The sequence below is a fragment of the Ascaphus truei genome, chromosome 8 (assembly GCF_040206685.1).
Source record: "Ascaphus truei isolate aAscTru1 chromosome 8, aAscTru1.hap1, whole genome shotgun sequence".
In the NCBI taxonomy this organism is placed as follows: domain Eukaryota; kingdom Metazoa; phylum Chordata; class Amphibia; order Anura; family Ascaphidae; genus Ascaphus; species Ascaphus truei.
In genome coordinates this window covers 70526086-70543227 of record NC_134490.1, presented here as the reverse complement: position 1 = coordinate 70543227, position 17142 = coordinate 70526086, and the positions used below count along the sequence as shown (strand labels likewise).

The 17142-nt window shown below is 45.6% G+C and overlaps 1 protein-coding gene across 6 annotated transcripts in view; it reads left to right on the top strand.

Moving 5' to 3' along the window:
- Positions 1 to 17142, top strand: part of SH3PXD2A (SH3 and PX domains 2A) — a 279344-nt gene that overhangs the window by 188136 nt on the left and 74066 nt on the right. For 3 of the 6 annotated variants that reach the window (XM_075612532.1, XM_075612530.1, XM_075612534.1), the window contains one exon: positions 14049 to 14093. The exons of the other annotated variants lie outside the window; for them this stretch is intronic. In XM_075612532.1, coding sequence (XP_075468647.1) covers positions 14049 to 14093 — 45 coding nt within the window. The remainder of the gene's footprint in view (positions 1 to 14048; positions 14094 to 17142) is intronic. 6 annotated transcript variants of the gene reach the window in all.

Sequence of the window (17142 nt, the reverse complement as noted above, 5' to 3'; positions counted from 1 at the left end):
GGGAGGTGCAGATGGCTCCTCTTTCCCACACAGGTAATAAATCTCTCCTCCCGGCTTATTTTACCTGCTACATTGGGAAAGTGTTTTGGATCCACCCCCTTTCTTTACCTCCTGCACTTTCCGTAGGCTACGGCCCCGCTGCCTGCGCTGCACGAGCGCCTGTCAGGCTGGCGGCACGTGCAGCTGTGTCCCCCAGTCTGCAGTAAGCTGCAGGGGAAAGACGGGGGGGAGACGGAGTGATGGGGGCGCGGCCATGACGTCACCCGCAGGTTCACCCTCATTGGCTGAACCGCCGGGGGCGTGGCCTAGTGCTTTATCGCTAGTTCCAATCTCAATTTTCCAGTCTCCTGGAAAAACGCACCGCGGGGACAGCGGGCCCGGCCCCATTGAGGGCGGCTTTTGCCCCTGCAGCGCTCGATATGGCGGGCGCTGCAGCATCCAGTGGGGACTAAGCCTTACAATGGCGAACACACCTCATCTATTGTACGTAAATCACACATACATCATGTATAATATATTAAACTAGTACTGTATATACATGCCCCGCTACATCTGTAGTACTTTTAGGTACATAGGATAGAAGTTGAAGTCCTTTGGTGTCAGAAAAAAAGACTTAAAAGAGCTATTCAGTTCTTCAAAGGTTTAAAACCATTGATCTGCTCTGCGTGAAAGTAAAGCCATATCCAATTTGTATTGAACAGATTTTTATGAGATTACTGGAGCCCCCAGTTTGCTTTCCCACTTTTGTGCTCTGCTTGTGGTTGGGTGAAAGCCAGATGTGAATTTCCAGGCACTAGTATTGGTATAAGATGCTGCATATCAAGCTGCTCTCGTGGCAAATGGAACAAGAAGATATTCCTCTAACACAGTATAAGCCAACATCGCTACTGTTGTAAAAAGTAAGAACGCAGCCCAACCAGATGCTACAGATTAAGATCTCAACTCCCAGAATTAGTTTTTAATGGTACAATCTATTTTTGAAAAGCACTTGTTTGAGTGTTAAATACATCAATCGAAAATCATCTTGCAGATGTTTCCTGTTAATTGTGTACAGTATGTTAATTGAGTCATTTTGGATAATTGTGTTTGGGAAGTTCCTCCTAACTCACCACATACTGTATACATTTAGGAAAGAGGATATTAGTTAAAATGCAACTCCACGCCATCCAAATCTCCCCCCCCCCCCCCCCACCCCCTCCCCAAAATGCTAGGAAATTATTAAATAGACTGGTATTTTAATACCATTGCATCTAAATCGTGAACCTCAAAATAACATATCAATTGACACACTACTGCTGCCCGGAGTGACCACATACGCTTGAATGCAGTTGGCCGGACCCCCGGCTTCTCTGAGCCAGAGACATCAAGACCAGCTCTCCCAATGTCCAAATGTTTTATATAACTTTGGTTTAGGGGCATCTGGCCAAAGAAGTGGCAATATTTGTAGGCTTTTTGTAAAGCCGTGGTTTACCCTATGTTATCACTAGTTGCAGTTATATTATACACTATTAACTGTTGAAAGACGTCCGTTGGCATAGTAACTCCGGATTGATTCTGTAATGCAGTCATCCTTCGGCCTCTGTGCCAATTGCAGACTCATATTCTAAGCACAGAACGCATCGTGATTTCCACCTTGGACTGGATCACATTTGCAACTCATCAGTCGAAAAACTGAACGAGGACTATGCTGGAGATATTACTGGGGAGCAGAATGAGCAATAGCCCATGTACGGGCATGTAAGAGCTCTGAATGAATTAAGAGATGAGTCACTGAATGTGGCAAAGCCAGATAGCATTGCGCTACATACTGTAACACTAAATCAGACACTCCTCAGCAAAGCCCTTCTAAAGGATTGTAAATGGCAGAATTGCCACTTTTATGAACAGCCTTAATATATGAATTAATAACATTTTGAATGCGGATAATAATTACCGGATATACTGTGTGCCTATTGTGCAAACAGTCATGTATTTTGTTGTGTAGCAATAACAGTACTAGCACTGTTTATATACAGCTGTTCCTGACACATGAGCCTTGCTAGCCAATGTAAAATCTTCCACCCCCTTCCAAACAATAACACCTGTTATTCTGCAGCGTGAATGATGACTCCGAGATGCGCATATTTACAGCGTCCCCTTTATAGCTCCCATGCCTGGTAGTGTCAGCTGCTCCACAGAATGTATTTAACATCTCAAAACATAAATGGTAATGACAGAACCTGGCAACCTTAGCATTTGGTGACATCCTTGTGAGCCTTTCTTTAATTTACATTCTTGTGACATTTCGTGAGTCCCTAAAATTGAAAAATAAACATACAGGGCTAAGTAACACGGACAAATTGCTATTCTGGGGAGAAAAAACTTTACTAGATCAAATCCTGCTGATTACGATGGGACATTTTTCTTTTATACATATGGTCTAGTTATTTTTTTTGCACCACTTCTGTCTTGATTCACAGGCTCTTTTCTCTAATTTGCCACGTGCATTATTGATCAGACTGTTACAAATAGAACCTTTAAGTTCCTGTGTGGTTAAACCATGGTCATTTCTGTAATAGCTTTTGTGAAACAGTATTCCCAATTAATTTCACTTGAGTTCCTTATAAATACTTTGCACACTTAGGGCCTCATGCAGAGAGCATCGTTATTTCGAAATTCGCCATTTTTTGTACAATTTCGCGCAGAAACCGGCAGAAAATGGCGAGTTACGAAAAACGCGCCATTTTGTTTTTTCTATTGCTAAAACTCGCCTCGCGGCTGGCGAGAACCTCCATCTTGCCATTTTTAAAACACTCCGAATACAGAGAGGTGCGAACGGCATGTAGCGGCTGTTCGCGCCAAGAAAATGGCGCGATTCTCGCATTTTTGCCGCGCCAGGAAAAGATGGCAAGATGGCGCTCGCCGCCTATAGTAAAGGGGAAAAAAAAGGCGCGAATTTGTTTTTACACGTTTCTGAAGCGCGCATCTCGCCAATTTAAACTCGCCACACGCATCCATGTTAAACATAGCAGAATTCGCACTTTTCTGCATATGGAGAATAAAACTCTCCAAAAAAGCTACTTTTTATGAAATTCGCCAATTTTAAAATTCTATGCTCTCTGCATGAGGCCCTTAATCTATCAAAATCTATAAATGTGTTGAAAAAGTATTTAAAGAAAATTATTTTACCATAAAGTTAAAAAAAAGAGCAAACTTTTCTAACACACATTACTAGCCTTATACATTGCAGCGTGTAATCTCTGCATAGTAAGTATAGGCGTTGTTTTTTTTAATGAGAATAAGACATATTTCAGCTCTTGGGAGGCATCATTGTTTTCCAAATAACTCTTGCAAACATTTAAAACCGCTTGATTGCAGAAAACAGTGAAGAATACTTTTGGAGATTTTATACCCGACGTGGCCAACTCCAGTCCTCAAGGGCCACCAAGAAGTCAGGTTTTCAGGCTATCCCTGCTTCAGCACAGGTGGCTCAATCAGTGACTCAGTCTTTGACTGAGCCACCTGTGCTGAAGCTGCGATATCCTTAAAACCTGACCTGTTGGTGGCCCTTGAGGACTGGAGTTGGCCACTCCTGAGCCATACTGTACCAAGTTAACAACATCGCACAAAAAAATCTTTCACTTTAGTTCAAACCAAGGACAGGTCCGTAAAATCCATTAGATCAGAATAGTATCAAATAAGTTCTGTCAAAACCAAATATCTCTACCTAGTGAGTATATACATTGATTTGTAACTACAGGTACATGCTTCCGGCGGTTACAGCTGTATCGCAAAGTGCTGTATTCCCACACACTGTCGGACTCCTTCCGAAAGTATTGTGGTTGGCAAACAAATAGGCACAAAACGGGAACAAAATGATTATTTGCTTCCAAATCTGCTGCTAAGTTTTGTATTTACTGTTATTTTCCACTCAGCGGCCACTTTGAGTAAAAAAAAAATATGAAACGAAATAATAATAGCATGTTCTTGTGTAGCGCTGCTAGTTTTTTACGTAGCACTTTACAGAGACATTTTGCAGGCACAGGTCCCTGCCCCGTGGAGCTTACAATCTATGTTTTTTGGTGCCTGAGGCACAGGGAGATAAAGTGACTTGCCCAAGGTCACAAGGAGCTGACACCGGGAATTGAACAGGCTCCCCTGCTTTGAACTCTCAGTGCCACTCAGTGTCTTTACTCACTTCCAAATAAGTGATGGTGAGTTGTTATTATTATAATTTATTTCTAAATTGCCAACATATTCCGTGGCGCAGTACAATGGGGGACATCAGTTGCATAAACAGAATGACATACCAAATAAGGACAAACAAGCGCAGGGTTTTTGTCACTTTTTTAACCGACCATAACTTATTTTGCGTCTGGTTATACCCACGTACCAGCTTCACGTTGCATAGCCAGTAACCATTCTCGCACTGGTGAGACCCAAAAGAGTGAAACAGCTGTCTGTGAGCAGGGTTACTGGCTATGCGCTTCTTTAACCCAGGCTGTGCTGAAAAGTTGTGTCCATGGGGCCCGCGCGTCACGTCACACTGGCCAGTAGCTGGAACGATACACAGCATGTAAGATTGCGCGATGGGGGGCGTGACGAGGGCGTGCTGGGAGGTGTTCCCATGATGTCACGTGAGCGGTACGCCCTCATTGGTTGAGCCGTGCACGTGACCTGGCCGTCGCGCTGCAAAATCAAACTGATTTGATTCCTCACGTGCCGCGCGCCCCATCGTGCACGCGCTTGCTATGGCCGTACTCGTTGCCTTACGGCATTTTGATCGCGCCGCACGTGCGGTCACGCTTACCGTGGACGCGGTCTAATGCAGCAGGAATAAGTTTATAGGGCTTATATAGCAGCTTCTTTTCTGTGGATCTTTATTCCGCATAGGTGTGCAGACAGCATACAGCATGATATCACAGGCATGGTGTAATCTCTGCCTCTCTGCTCGTGGCAGCTTGAATTCCCCCCCTCCTTACCCAGGTGGGGCAAGAGGGGGAGAACTCTTCTTGGCTTCTTATCTCTCTCAGCTCTCTCTCTAGACAAACTCACGCTAACTGAATTTGGAAATATGTCTCAATTTGAATATCCTCAGGGAGTGTCTCTAGCTTTGAATCATTACAACTCAAAGCTGGATACCGATTGGCTCACACACACATCAGGGGGTGTTCCAACCCATATCCACCCTTTGGATTAACACATTCAAATGTTGCATAGGCCTGCCCCTGAATATTGCTACATACTCAGAGCTGAAATGCAAAACAGGCCTACTGAAGGAATTAACCGTTCCACTGCCTGTTCTAACAGGACTGACAGAGGAAAGGCCCAGAAGAATACATATATATGTAACGGATTTTCTGGCCTAGCCTGACCCACCCAATCTCACATTGGCCCCTGTGGTCTAACCAGTCCCCATTACATGGTCGTGTCTGGTGGTGCACCTGTTGGCAACAGGACTCCTGAGTCTCCCGCATGATGTTGTGTGGGGAATGCCAACCCAGACAGGCAGCTGAGGTAGTGTGCATGAGTCCTACCTATATCCAGTGCAGCGCCTCCACCTCATCAGGATCTCTGCGTCCGCAGGAAGATGGTTCTGATGAGGAACTCCTTCTTAGTGATGCTTTCCCCTGCTGAGTAATTCCAGACTCACACATTGAAGTGTCTTTATTCAAGGTCATCTTTATTGCTTGACGTGGGCTAGCTGCCCCTCGCAGTAAGTCACTTAGCCACACATTGCACTGGGACCCTCCGGACACTCCCAGATTTGACGAGGACCCTCGGGAAAAAGTGACCCGGACTGGGGCTTTAGCTAAGGTGTGGGGTTGGGCATAGGGGTGGACTATGGGAATCTGCGGGGTTCCGACCCGCTCACTCCCACTACAGTGTCCAGAGTTACCGCAAGGGCTCTCCCCTGGTCGGGTCTCACCGCTCTCCTTTCTCGCCGCCTGCCAACTCCTCTTGGGACCAGGCGATCGGGAAGCACTGCCCGATCCACGATACGTAGTCGTCTCTCCAGCCGGTCTGCCACGCCCGCCGGAAGTGACATCATCTACAAGGCTGGATGTTCCGCCATCTTGGGATGGGTCCCCAAGCGGGACCTCTTCCTCCACCACGACATCCGGAAGTTCCGCTTGGTTCTGCCGCCCCGCCTGGACCTGGTAACGCCTTTCCTCCGCCGAGGTCGCCGTCAGCGTCAGGTAAGAACAAGGACTGCTCTTACCGCTTCGTGGTGTGGGGGTGGATCGACCCTCACCACTGGACCCGCCGGTCCCTGGAATCGAAAGACTCCGTCTCTCGGTCTTTCGCGGTACTGGTGACACCCGGCTCCGCTCATCGACAGCTCCGGTAAGTGGCACCTTTCTCCCGTTACCGCCACAGGAGGTTGATGGTTGGCGAACCACCACACCGGACGACACCATGGGTTCCTCGTCCGAGGAATCCACTTCCGCCTTGCTCGAGGTCACCGGTCAGGGTGACCGTCGCTTAGTCTCTCGGCCGATACACTGACCGCTAGCTTCTCTCTCCACGGGCTCGGTTTTGGCAACCGGCCCCGATCCCCATTCTCTGGGATCCGCACCTTCCCTACATAGCGCACCGGGAAGCTCGGCTGACAGCGTAGCCGCATCGCTCACTGCTTCGACGGCCTGGTAGGGCACGAAAGTAGGCATGGGCCACATGTACTGGAGGCCACAGTGCGGGCAGCGTGCCGCTGTACCCACGGTACCACCGGGTAGTCTGCACTGCAAGCAGAGACACGCCACTGTCTCAGTGCCCGCCACCCGAATCACCAGGAAGCCTCCTGGTGCCGAATAGGGTTGGGTGGAGACCATGGTATTTTCTTCCGGCTTACAGGCCATAGTCACGATAGGAGGTACTCGCAGCAACGGTCTGTTCAGCGTACTGGCTCCTCGTGACTGACGAGCAGGGGTTGGATTGCCAACCACTCCCTTGACTAGCTCCACCCTCATCTGACAAAGCTGGAAACCACCCCCACTTGTAGAGATTATGGGAGGGTCCCACAGTCTTATAGGATGTCCCGGAATTAGGGCTGTACTTTTCACAGTCCGGGGGGGGCGGCTTCAGGTTTCGCGCCAACACCCGAGCACCACTCCTTATTTGGCGCCATTCCCGGCCAAGTTTTCTCAGCCTCTTTATCCTTTCTTTCACAGGCAGCACCAATTACAGGGGTTACATTCTGCAAAGGTGCGGCCGGCTCACCAGTTCCTCGCTCGGCAGGATCCGTTCCCACTGGGCACAGTTGGAAACCACTCTCCCTGGTTGAGATTAGGGGGAGGTCCCACAGGTTGATCGGTTGGCTCAGCACTGGGGCTGAGTTAGTCATTGTCCATGAGGGCACGGCCTCAGGTTTCGCGCCATACCCCCCAGCAGGGTGGGGTTTTCCCGTTGGCGCCACTCCTGGCCAACTTTCTGTAAGTCCAGAATCTGCAGAATTCTCTGCACTTGCTCCACGCGGTCTCCCAGGGAAGCGGGAGCCGCCATTTTGGGCTGCCCTGTCAGTCTCTTTGAGCGGTGAGGTAGCAATTAACTGTTTGTATGCCGACTGACAGTCAATATCATAATGTTCTCCACAGGTCACGGTAATGTCCTCCTCAGTGTCCTCAGGGGCAATACCCCTAGGTCCCAGGCAGGACCAAAACGGTGCGGCCACAGCTTTCGCGCCACTCCACAACATGCTTGCAAAAGTTCCTTCTCCCGCTTGCTCTTCAGCGGAACGCACACCACGTGCGCTCCCTCCATCTGCTTCCGTCCGCCATTTTGGACCTTCCGCACCGCGCGGATCCTCCACTCTTGCGGTCGCCATTTCGTTGCTGTACTTGCGGTTATTGTACATGGAGCTCCTCTCTGCAGGGCAGCCACCACACCGGTACAATAAAGATTGCCTTAATGCACCACCTTGTGTACCTAATGTAGGCTGGACTCGTGTTGCATTACCTCAGGCTAGGCTCACTCTCTCAGTGTCTGCTGTATCTCCTTCCTCCCTGTCTGTGCTCCCTTCGGTAAGTGGTCTGGAATGGGCTAGAGTACTCTGGCTCTTCCATGCAGTACTTGGGCGTCTACCTACTGTTGGCTAGCCTAGCGCAGATCCTTTCCAGAATTCCTGACCTCGTTAACAGGCTATCCCTCCAGGCATCCTACCAACTAGCACTGCCTCAAGGTGACTAGAACAGCTATAGCCCCTCTCCAAACCTCCAACTCCTTTCAGGCCCCTAGGTCGTCCCTGCGAGCTGACTATACTCCATCAGCCCCGACTACTCCTAGGTCCGTCCCAACACAGCACAAAGTGGCAGCATACACTCTCCCTGTTTCCTAGTGTGCCTAGCAAAAGCCTGTCCTGTTGACAGGTATCTCAGCAGCGCCTCCAAATGTAATGGATTTTCTGGCCTAGCCTGACCCACCCAATCTCACATTGGCCCCTGTGGTCAAACCAGTCCCCATTACATGGTCGTGTCTGGTGGTGCACCTGTTGGCAACAGGACTCCTGAGTCTCCCGCATGATGTTGTGTGGGGAATGCCAACCCAGACAGGCAGCTGAGGTAGTGTGCATGAGTCCTACCTATATCCAGTGCAACGCCTCCACCTCATCAGGATCTCTGCGTCCGCAGGAAGATGGTTCTGATGAGGAACTCCTTCTTGGTGATGCCTTCCCCTGCTAAGTAATTCCAGACTCACACAGTGAAGTGTCTTTATTCAAGGTCATCTTTATTGCTTGATGTGGGCTAGCTGCCCCTCGCAGTAAGTCACTTAGCCACACATTGAACTGTGTGCTCCTTTCAAAAGTACACCCTCCCAATGGAGTGGGATCCCCTCTCCCCTCAGGGAGATCACCCCTGTGCCAGGTCCCTGGACACAGTATGGCGTACACAACTTGCTTCTGATTTATCAGTTTAGGGCCACTAGTTACAGCACTAGCGCCCTCTGTCCCCAGGTCTCAACACAGACCTGCTCCTTACTTCAACACACTAACTTTGAACAGTGCTGTGCCTTATATTTCCAGGGGGCGGGCACATCTCTGATGTCACTAATGGTGGACTCAGAGTATGTAGCCACTCCCATCCATACATAGGGCACCTCACCAGGGTGTGAGGGCAAACCTCCATGATTACTGCTGGCATCCCTGTTACTTACCAGGCCTTACTGCCAGCAGGAGAGGAAACTGCAGTCCATTTTACAGCATGGCTACATATATATATATATATATATATATACACATTCACATGTCATACACAGGTCTGCAACCCTGCCTTTCAACCATTATTACCTCGCATACAGTGCTCCCACTGCAGCAAGGGATTCTGGGAGATGACATGCAAATGAGCACACGATGTGTCACCTTTTGCCTGGAATATCCATTCACATGGAGCCTATTTAAGCTGATGTATCACTGTTCACACAGCTTTTAAACACAGCATGGGACTAGCAAAGCAAGTTTAAACCACTCACAGACATGTTTCAACCTTGATGGGTATCATCAGTGTGAGGTTGGTATAAACTTGCTTTGAAATATTTCTAGGCTGGGTAGGTTTACCATACATTTTAAGTTATGGTGGGTGAAAAAGGCGACAGAAAACCTCCACCGTTAGCATATAGCCAATGCTAACGGTGGAGGTTTTCTGTCGCCTTTTTCACCCACCATAACTTAAAATGTGTGTGTGTGTGTATATATATATATATATATATGGTGGGTTAAAAAGTGACTGTCTGAGACAGGTCTGTAACCTTGCCCTTCACCATTATCACCTAGCATACAGTGTTTCCACCGCAGCAAGGGATTCTGGGAAATGACATGCAAATGAGCACACAGTGCCACCTTTTGCTTCAAATCCATTTTGACATGGACCCTATAAGCTTATGTTTGCTGCATTACGCAGCTTTTCAGCACAACCTGGGTTAAGATGCATAGCCAGTAAACCCTACTCACAGACAGCTGTTTCAACCTTTTGGGCCTCATCAGTGTGAGGCTGGTTATACTGGCTTTGCAATCTGAAGCTTGGATAGGTTTCACCACGCATTAGTTAAGTTATGGTGGGTAAAAAAGTGACAAAAAAACCTCCACCGTAAAGCATATAGCAAATGAAAATATCACTTGTGAGATTATAGGGTCCATGTCAAATGGATTTGAAACAAAAGGTGACACCATGTGCTCATTAATATATATATAATATATATATATATATATATATATCATATTTCATTCAGTTCTGTAATAATAATTGCGGCAATACGAAATAATACTGATTGGCCAGTTATATATTTGTGTAGCCCATGTCCCCCCCCCCCCTGGTCGCAGATTGGACCTCTAAGGTGTATTGAGGGCTGGCTGCATGTACTATGGTGGTGCATACCTTCTTGGAACAGGAGGGCCTGAGTCTCCTGCGTTGGTATGGGGAATAACAGGGACAGGCTTCTGGGGTATATGCCTCCATATTCTTTAGCAACGGTGCAGCGCCTCCATCTTCTGACGAGACCTATAAGGATAGGTTAAGATCCTCCCAGAAGAAGCCATGGTCCCAGGGCGAGCGATCTTAAACTCACACACAGTCTTTATGTAAAATAGCAGCAATGTCTTTATTGTCCTTTTTACAATGATACAGCACACAGCAGCAGCAGTTCATGTACAGCAGTGCTTCCAAATGTACAGGTATATTCCTCCACTCCTCTCCTCCAGGCTGTACCCTAGCAGGATGGGCTGGTTGGGGCTTCAATACCCCAACCCCCACCTCCAGGATATACTCTCGGGGTGAGGGTAGATCTCCCCCTCACCCCCTCAGCAGGGTGAGGGGCATTGGTCCACAGCACTACAGTGCTATCAGCTCTAATCAGTATGGCTGAGTGTCTTCTCTCCTGTTTCCTTGAACTCCCAGACCATGCTCTCTGTTCCAGCACTCTCCACTCTCACAACTCCAACAGCCTCCACTCTCCAACAGACTGACCCAGACACACACAGAAGCAGCCCACTAAATAGATACAGCCCTGCCCCTTATGATGTCAGCAGGACCTCCCCTCTGTCTCAGGCCTGCCACAGAGTCAGGGGCCTACCTCTATCATTCAAAGCAGGGCTTGGTGGGGGGAAAACCCATGTTTACTACTGGCGCCTGCCCTTACCAGGGCTTACTCCAGTAGGAGAAGGATAGGTAGCCCACTATTTCTTACAGGCGCTACATTTGCATCACACATTGACACGTAATAAATGACCCTTAATATCCTAGATACAAAGATGAACATTTACATATTTTAGAAATGATTTGCCTTACATAGTTGAATATTATTCCAAAGGACCCTTTCCAGCCAGCAGCTTTGTCTTCTTCAGTACAGTATATGATTACTGATTGTCATACACACAATTGTGAGCTCACTGCCACAATGTCCAAGTATTGATGGTGTACACCCATTAAATGGGATACTTCCATGTTTCCTTTAAACTAATTCTTAATGTGATTAGCTTCGTAGAAAGATTAAATCACCCTTTCACTAATATGCTTGCTATGAAAAAATGAATACATCTCAACCCTGTTATAATGCGGTGCTCAGGGTCCACATAATGAGACCGCGTTATAACCGGGATCGTGAAATAGCCGCCACGATCAGCGAGGACTTACCTCTCCCTCAGGCTGCATCCACGTGCGCGGCTTTCAATTTGACTTCTCTGACCAATGACAGCCCAACAGTGAATACATTTTATATAATACACATGCAGGAATCAAACCCATGACCCTTCATATGCTTGTAGCAATTCTCTAGCTGCTACACTACAGGGTTAGTGTGATGAACATGCCTCTATAAACACACTAGCTGTGGTGTAGCAGCAAGAGAATTGCTACCAGCATATGAAGGGTCATGGGTTCGATTCCTGCATGTGTATTATATAAAATGTATTCACTGTTGGGCTGTTATTGGTCAGAGAAAGGTCAAGTGACCCTCCTCTGTGCTCAAAGGTCAAATTGAAAGCCGTGCACGTGGACTTAGCCTGATGAAGAGAGGAGAGAGCTGCAGATGTCACGTAAGTCAATAAAGCATTGAATGTTATTATTTTTTTTAAAACCCTTGGAGATGTTTATAAATCGGGAGCCACACTCAAACCACGTAATAAGCTGATCCGCGTTGTAGCAGATCGTGCTATAACGGGGTTGAACTGTATATTAATTTTTTTCTTGGGGTTTAACATTATTTGGTCATTATTGTTCTTCACTTTTATCTTTTGTGGCTAATTGTGGCAATATATTTAGATAAAGCCAAGCATCAAAAGAAAAGTCTACATCTGCAATTTACCAATATACACAACAGTTTTTAAACCATTATCACGAAAGAGATTAGGTACAGAGTGTAAAAACACTCCAAGCGTTTGGTTACTATGGCAACATTAAACATTTAAAAAAAATGATTACTGAAATAATTATATATTCCTGATATTTTGGCTTACAAATAGGTGCCGATTACCCACGTTTAACCCATTCCAGCCTGGCTTTAGTTGACTTGGTATCTGTATTTGTAGAGCTCAGCATCAACGTGCCCAGGACATACCTGAAAACGAGCGGTAACTCTCAATGTATTACTTCCTGGTAAAACATTTTCTAAATAAATAATCAACGCCGTACATGAATATAAAATACTGTAGCCATCATTTAGACCGTGAACCAACAGCACAGCTTTAGCACGACAGACCTTTCTGTTTAAACCCTTGGAGGTTACTGCAACATAATAGGGAAAAACAGGAAGTTGGGGTTTCTTCATTTGCTCTACCAATCCCATTTTCACATATACTTGGAAGGCTTTGTGGATTCCAGTATAACAGAAGCCAGCACTACCCTCCCCCCACTGAGGTTCCACAGAGCTCATTCTTAGGAGAGGCTGGTCCTGAATATAGCACAGGAATAAAAATGTCTTGTGCTCTATTTTGCTTGTTGTTGTATTTATTTTTTGGAGTGCATGCGTGCTTCTGGGAAGTAACATACATCACGTGTCACGGATAAATCTCTTTTTTTCCCCTTCTAACACCGGGAACAATGTGTGGGTAAAGTTTTGAAAAGGAAAAGTCAAATGTAAAGCAGATGTGGCACAGCAGCTGGAACACTTGCTGGCTTGTTTGTATTCTTTGTTTTTCACCTTGGTTTGAGCCCTCTGAAGAGGTTGAGTAGGGATATAACATTGAAGAGAGAGTGCACTATCGCAACTGGACTAACACAGCTATTTCCGTTTGATTCATGTAAGAGATAGATAGATCTAAAACTGTGACCACAATCTATCAAGTGTATCCACATAATGATAACTTTAACGCTTTTCTCCCAATGGGACTCAAAGCACTTCACAACTACAGTATGCTCAGTACGCAGCACATAGCATTGTTACAGTCACAGTCCCTGCTCCGTAGGCCTGAGGCACAGGGAGATAAAGTGACTTGCCCAAGGTCACAAGGATTTGAACCAGGTTCCCCTACTTCAAACTGGGTGTCGTTGTTTACAGACTACGTGCCTTTACTCACTGAGCTGCTCCTTCTGCATATATATATATATCTCCCACTGTCCGTGTGGTGTTCAGTAGCACAGAAGTCGTGCGCTGGAGCAAAAGCATATAACATCCAAAGTAATTCTTTTTCGAAAACATATACAGTAGTTTTATTCTAAGATTGTATATGAGAAAGTACAGCAAATGTAAGCTATTTGTTTACTTCTTCCACTCCCCTTCCCCAAACAATGAGGGATTTCTTGGCAATGTCTCCCAGCCTCAGTATCTTACCTAGAAGTCAGTCAGCATGTGGTAATACTGCTGTGACAACGCTATGCTGTTTCTTCTGCATATACATCATCTTAAACCCTTTGGTTACCGGACATGCCTGCAATGTGTTGCCCAGCGAGGCTTTTCAGACACCTCTGGCATCTAAAGGGTTACAGATGCAGCCAAGGTAAGTGCATTGGTTTCCGGGTGTAATAGGTAATAAGGGTCACTGTCTGGCCTTGTATGTCTTAGCTTCACCCAATGTCGTCTTTCTAATGGAGATCTTGCTTTTGTGATTTATTTTAATGCTGCCCTTTTATTTGGAAACTCGGAAGTTTGGATGTCCAGTTTGTGTGAGCTTCCCAAGGCCGAACCCAAAGGTACATTTGTGCGTGTGCTGTAAATCAAGTGACTGTGTTCAGCATGCCATTGAAAGTAAATTACCTTTAATTTATGGTTTTGTGTTTTGGGTGACAAGATCTGGAAGTGTGTCCTAACTTGCCGTTTATGTCTGCATTTACCGAATAAAAGTGTGCCGTGATCTGAATTGTTTTTCTCTTCCTTTGAGCTGAATCGCGTTAGCTTCTGACTAACAACCCAACGAAATGCGATTTAGCATTATTTTGGGCATAGTAATTACAGTATATGTAAGTGGCACTCCCTGTTTATTTTCTTTGCATGTCCAGCTCACAATTGATTTTACACCGACTTCCTGAGTTCAAACAAACATTCACTTTTTTGTTACATAGAAATGATTAGTTTATCTGAGTATCCATACAATTCTCTTCATTCCATTGTAAGCCATTAAACATGTGACCTTCCTGTGTCTTTATATATGGGCATGAAAAGAAATACCTGGGCACTGATAAGTTAAAAATAAACTGATTTAAATCAATCTTTTAGGGTTTCTGTGAATTTGATAAGTGTACTGTACACAGATGTGCTGAGATCATATCCATCCAGCGTTATATTAATTATCCTTTTTTTTGATGAAAAGAATGGAATATTTAAGTATAAATATATACCAAGAAAAATGCAACTGTTGGTTGTGTACAGCCCCATTTTGTTGGTGACTGTTCCTGGTCACTTGAGTCACTTGAGGTGGTTGGCGATATATCCACGAACATCTATATAAACTAAGTGAATAATCTATCATATCCTTTTGAGTCCCCATGGTAAATAAAATATTAAGCCAATAAATGCTAAAACTAGTGGGTTCAAAAGACTTTTTTTTAAATCAAATCTTGCAGCTGAAGCAGAAGAATATCCCATTGTGATGGCAAAAAACACTAACAAACCACTTCATTGCTATACTGGTTTAACACATTTTATAAAGTCCAAAGTTACTTATACGCCCCCAAACACAGCTTATATACAATCCATGGAGAGATACAGATGTAGTAAGATGTAGTAAGACTTACTGTCTCCCGCCTTTGCCATGCGCATCCGCAACACCAAAGGATTAATGATGCTGGGAGTTCCATTCAGATGCATGGACCCCGGAGCTCCATCGCAACAGACACTGTCCCCAGCACCACGGACCTCTGCTTGTTCTTCCGCGACTGGCCGAGGACAGTGAGTCTTACTAGATCTGTACCTGTGCACAAAACGCAAGACACCAGAGACACTAAATTCGAATGATACTATGACAAAAAGATGACTACAACAACTGTGTGCTGTTTTTGCATCCAGAGTCTTCTATTTGATGCCATCTGGCTTTTGAGAGGGCCCAGGGAGTAGGAGAGAAGTGTATGAGATTATTGCTGTCAAATCCAATTACGCAAATGCTATAGAATACCGGGGGCAAATACATAATTTCCTAATTTGAATAAAATATGAGCATATGGTCTGGACATGAGAATTGTTTAATGAATACAGCGAGATGTATTTTCTCCCTCACTTTTGCATTGTTGCACTACAATGAACAGGATCCCATGTCCTCACTATCGCCTTTAAGTTGAATTCCCAATGGCTAACCTATGTTTGTGCATAAGAAGAGCTGATGCATGAAGCCAAATGCCTGTATTCTAAGCAGAAACCCATTGGGATGCCATAGTTTATAAAAATGTGGATTGCGACACATTGTAACGTAATGTCCCCCTTAATTCTATTCTCGACCTTTATGGGACATTCTAAGAACCTTCTGTTTACAGATATTGGAGATGTAAGGCAGGGGTGATCAACTCCAGTCCTCAAGACCCTCCAACAGGTCAGGTTTTTAGGATATCCAAGCTTCAGCACAAGTGGCTCAATCAGTACCTGCTTCAGCTCTGATGGAGCCACCTGTGCTGACGCAGGGATATCATGAACACCTGACCTGTTTGGAGGGTTTTGAGGACTAGAATTGGCCACCCCTGATGTAAGGGGTCTAAAAAAATACATGTGACACATTTATTATTGGTTGGAAACAACTGTTATATTTAGTTAGTTTGTTGTTTGCATTATCGACATGTAGGGCAGGGGAGCAGTACCATTCCCTAAATAAAAAGAATGGAAAGGGCACCTTGATGGGCATCATACTGGTGTTATTCAGCATGCTTATGTTAACAACTAATAAGAAATTAACTAATCACGTTTTTCACTGTTACATTCGGTATTAGACGGCTGATTTTTTGATTCTCAAGATGTCTCAGCTCATTACCGTGCGTGTATTGATTGAACTCCTCCTATTGCTTAATGTAACCATACCCCAAATCGCAACCCGATGAACAGTATCTCTAACATTGAACCACGGGAGGCATCATTAAAGTTCCTTAAAGTGCATGATTTCGAGGTTGGTCTTCAGATCACAAAACTAATGAATGGGGGCCATAGTGCTCTGTGAAAAGAAAGCTGACGTCTACATTGCCAAGCCAGAACTCGCAGAAAATACAGACGGGCAAAATAAATGCAACATGTTGTCTGTGGTTTGTGCTGGAAAACAGTTGGTTTCCAAACAGCTTTGATTTGAACTGGAAGTTAACTGCATTGCCATGTGTTTCGGGCCATCCTGTTACGAAAGGGTTAATACAGTAGAAGTTGTTTTTAGGGGAACCTCTGCGATTCCCTACTAGAAAGTATCTGGCACAGCGACTTTTGTCTTCTGCTGGATGTAAACAGTATCCAGCACGCCTTCCTTTCTTTCTCTCCTCCACCCCTCCTCCTACCTCCTTCCCTCCTTCCCTCCCTCCCTCCTTACTCAACTTTACTCATGTGTTTCTATTTAAGAACTGCAGTGCAGACGAATATGATTGGCGTCCACAGTCCCCTCTTGACTTCCAGCTGGAGTCGTAAAGAGAGCAGAAAGAGCTTTGCTTCTCCGCGCAGAGCTGCTTACTTTCTCTATTAGTTTACGTGGGGATTTAGTCACAAATTTACACCTTTTTATTTTTCCGCAAAAAAGATTTTTCTCCCTGTCTGCCATCAAGATTTGGAAACCATGAGGGAACC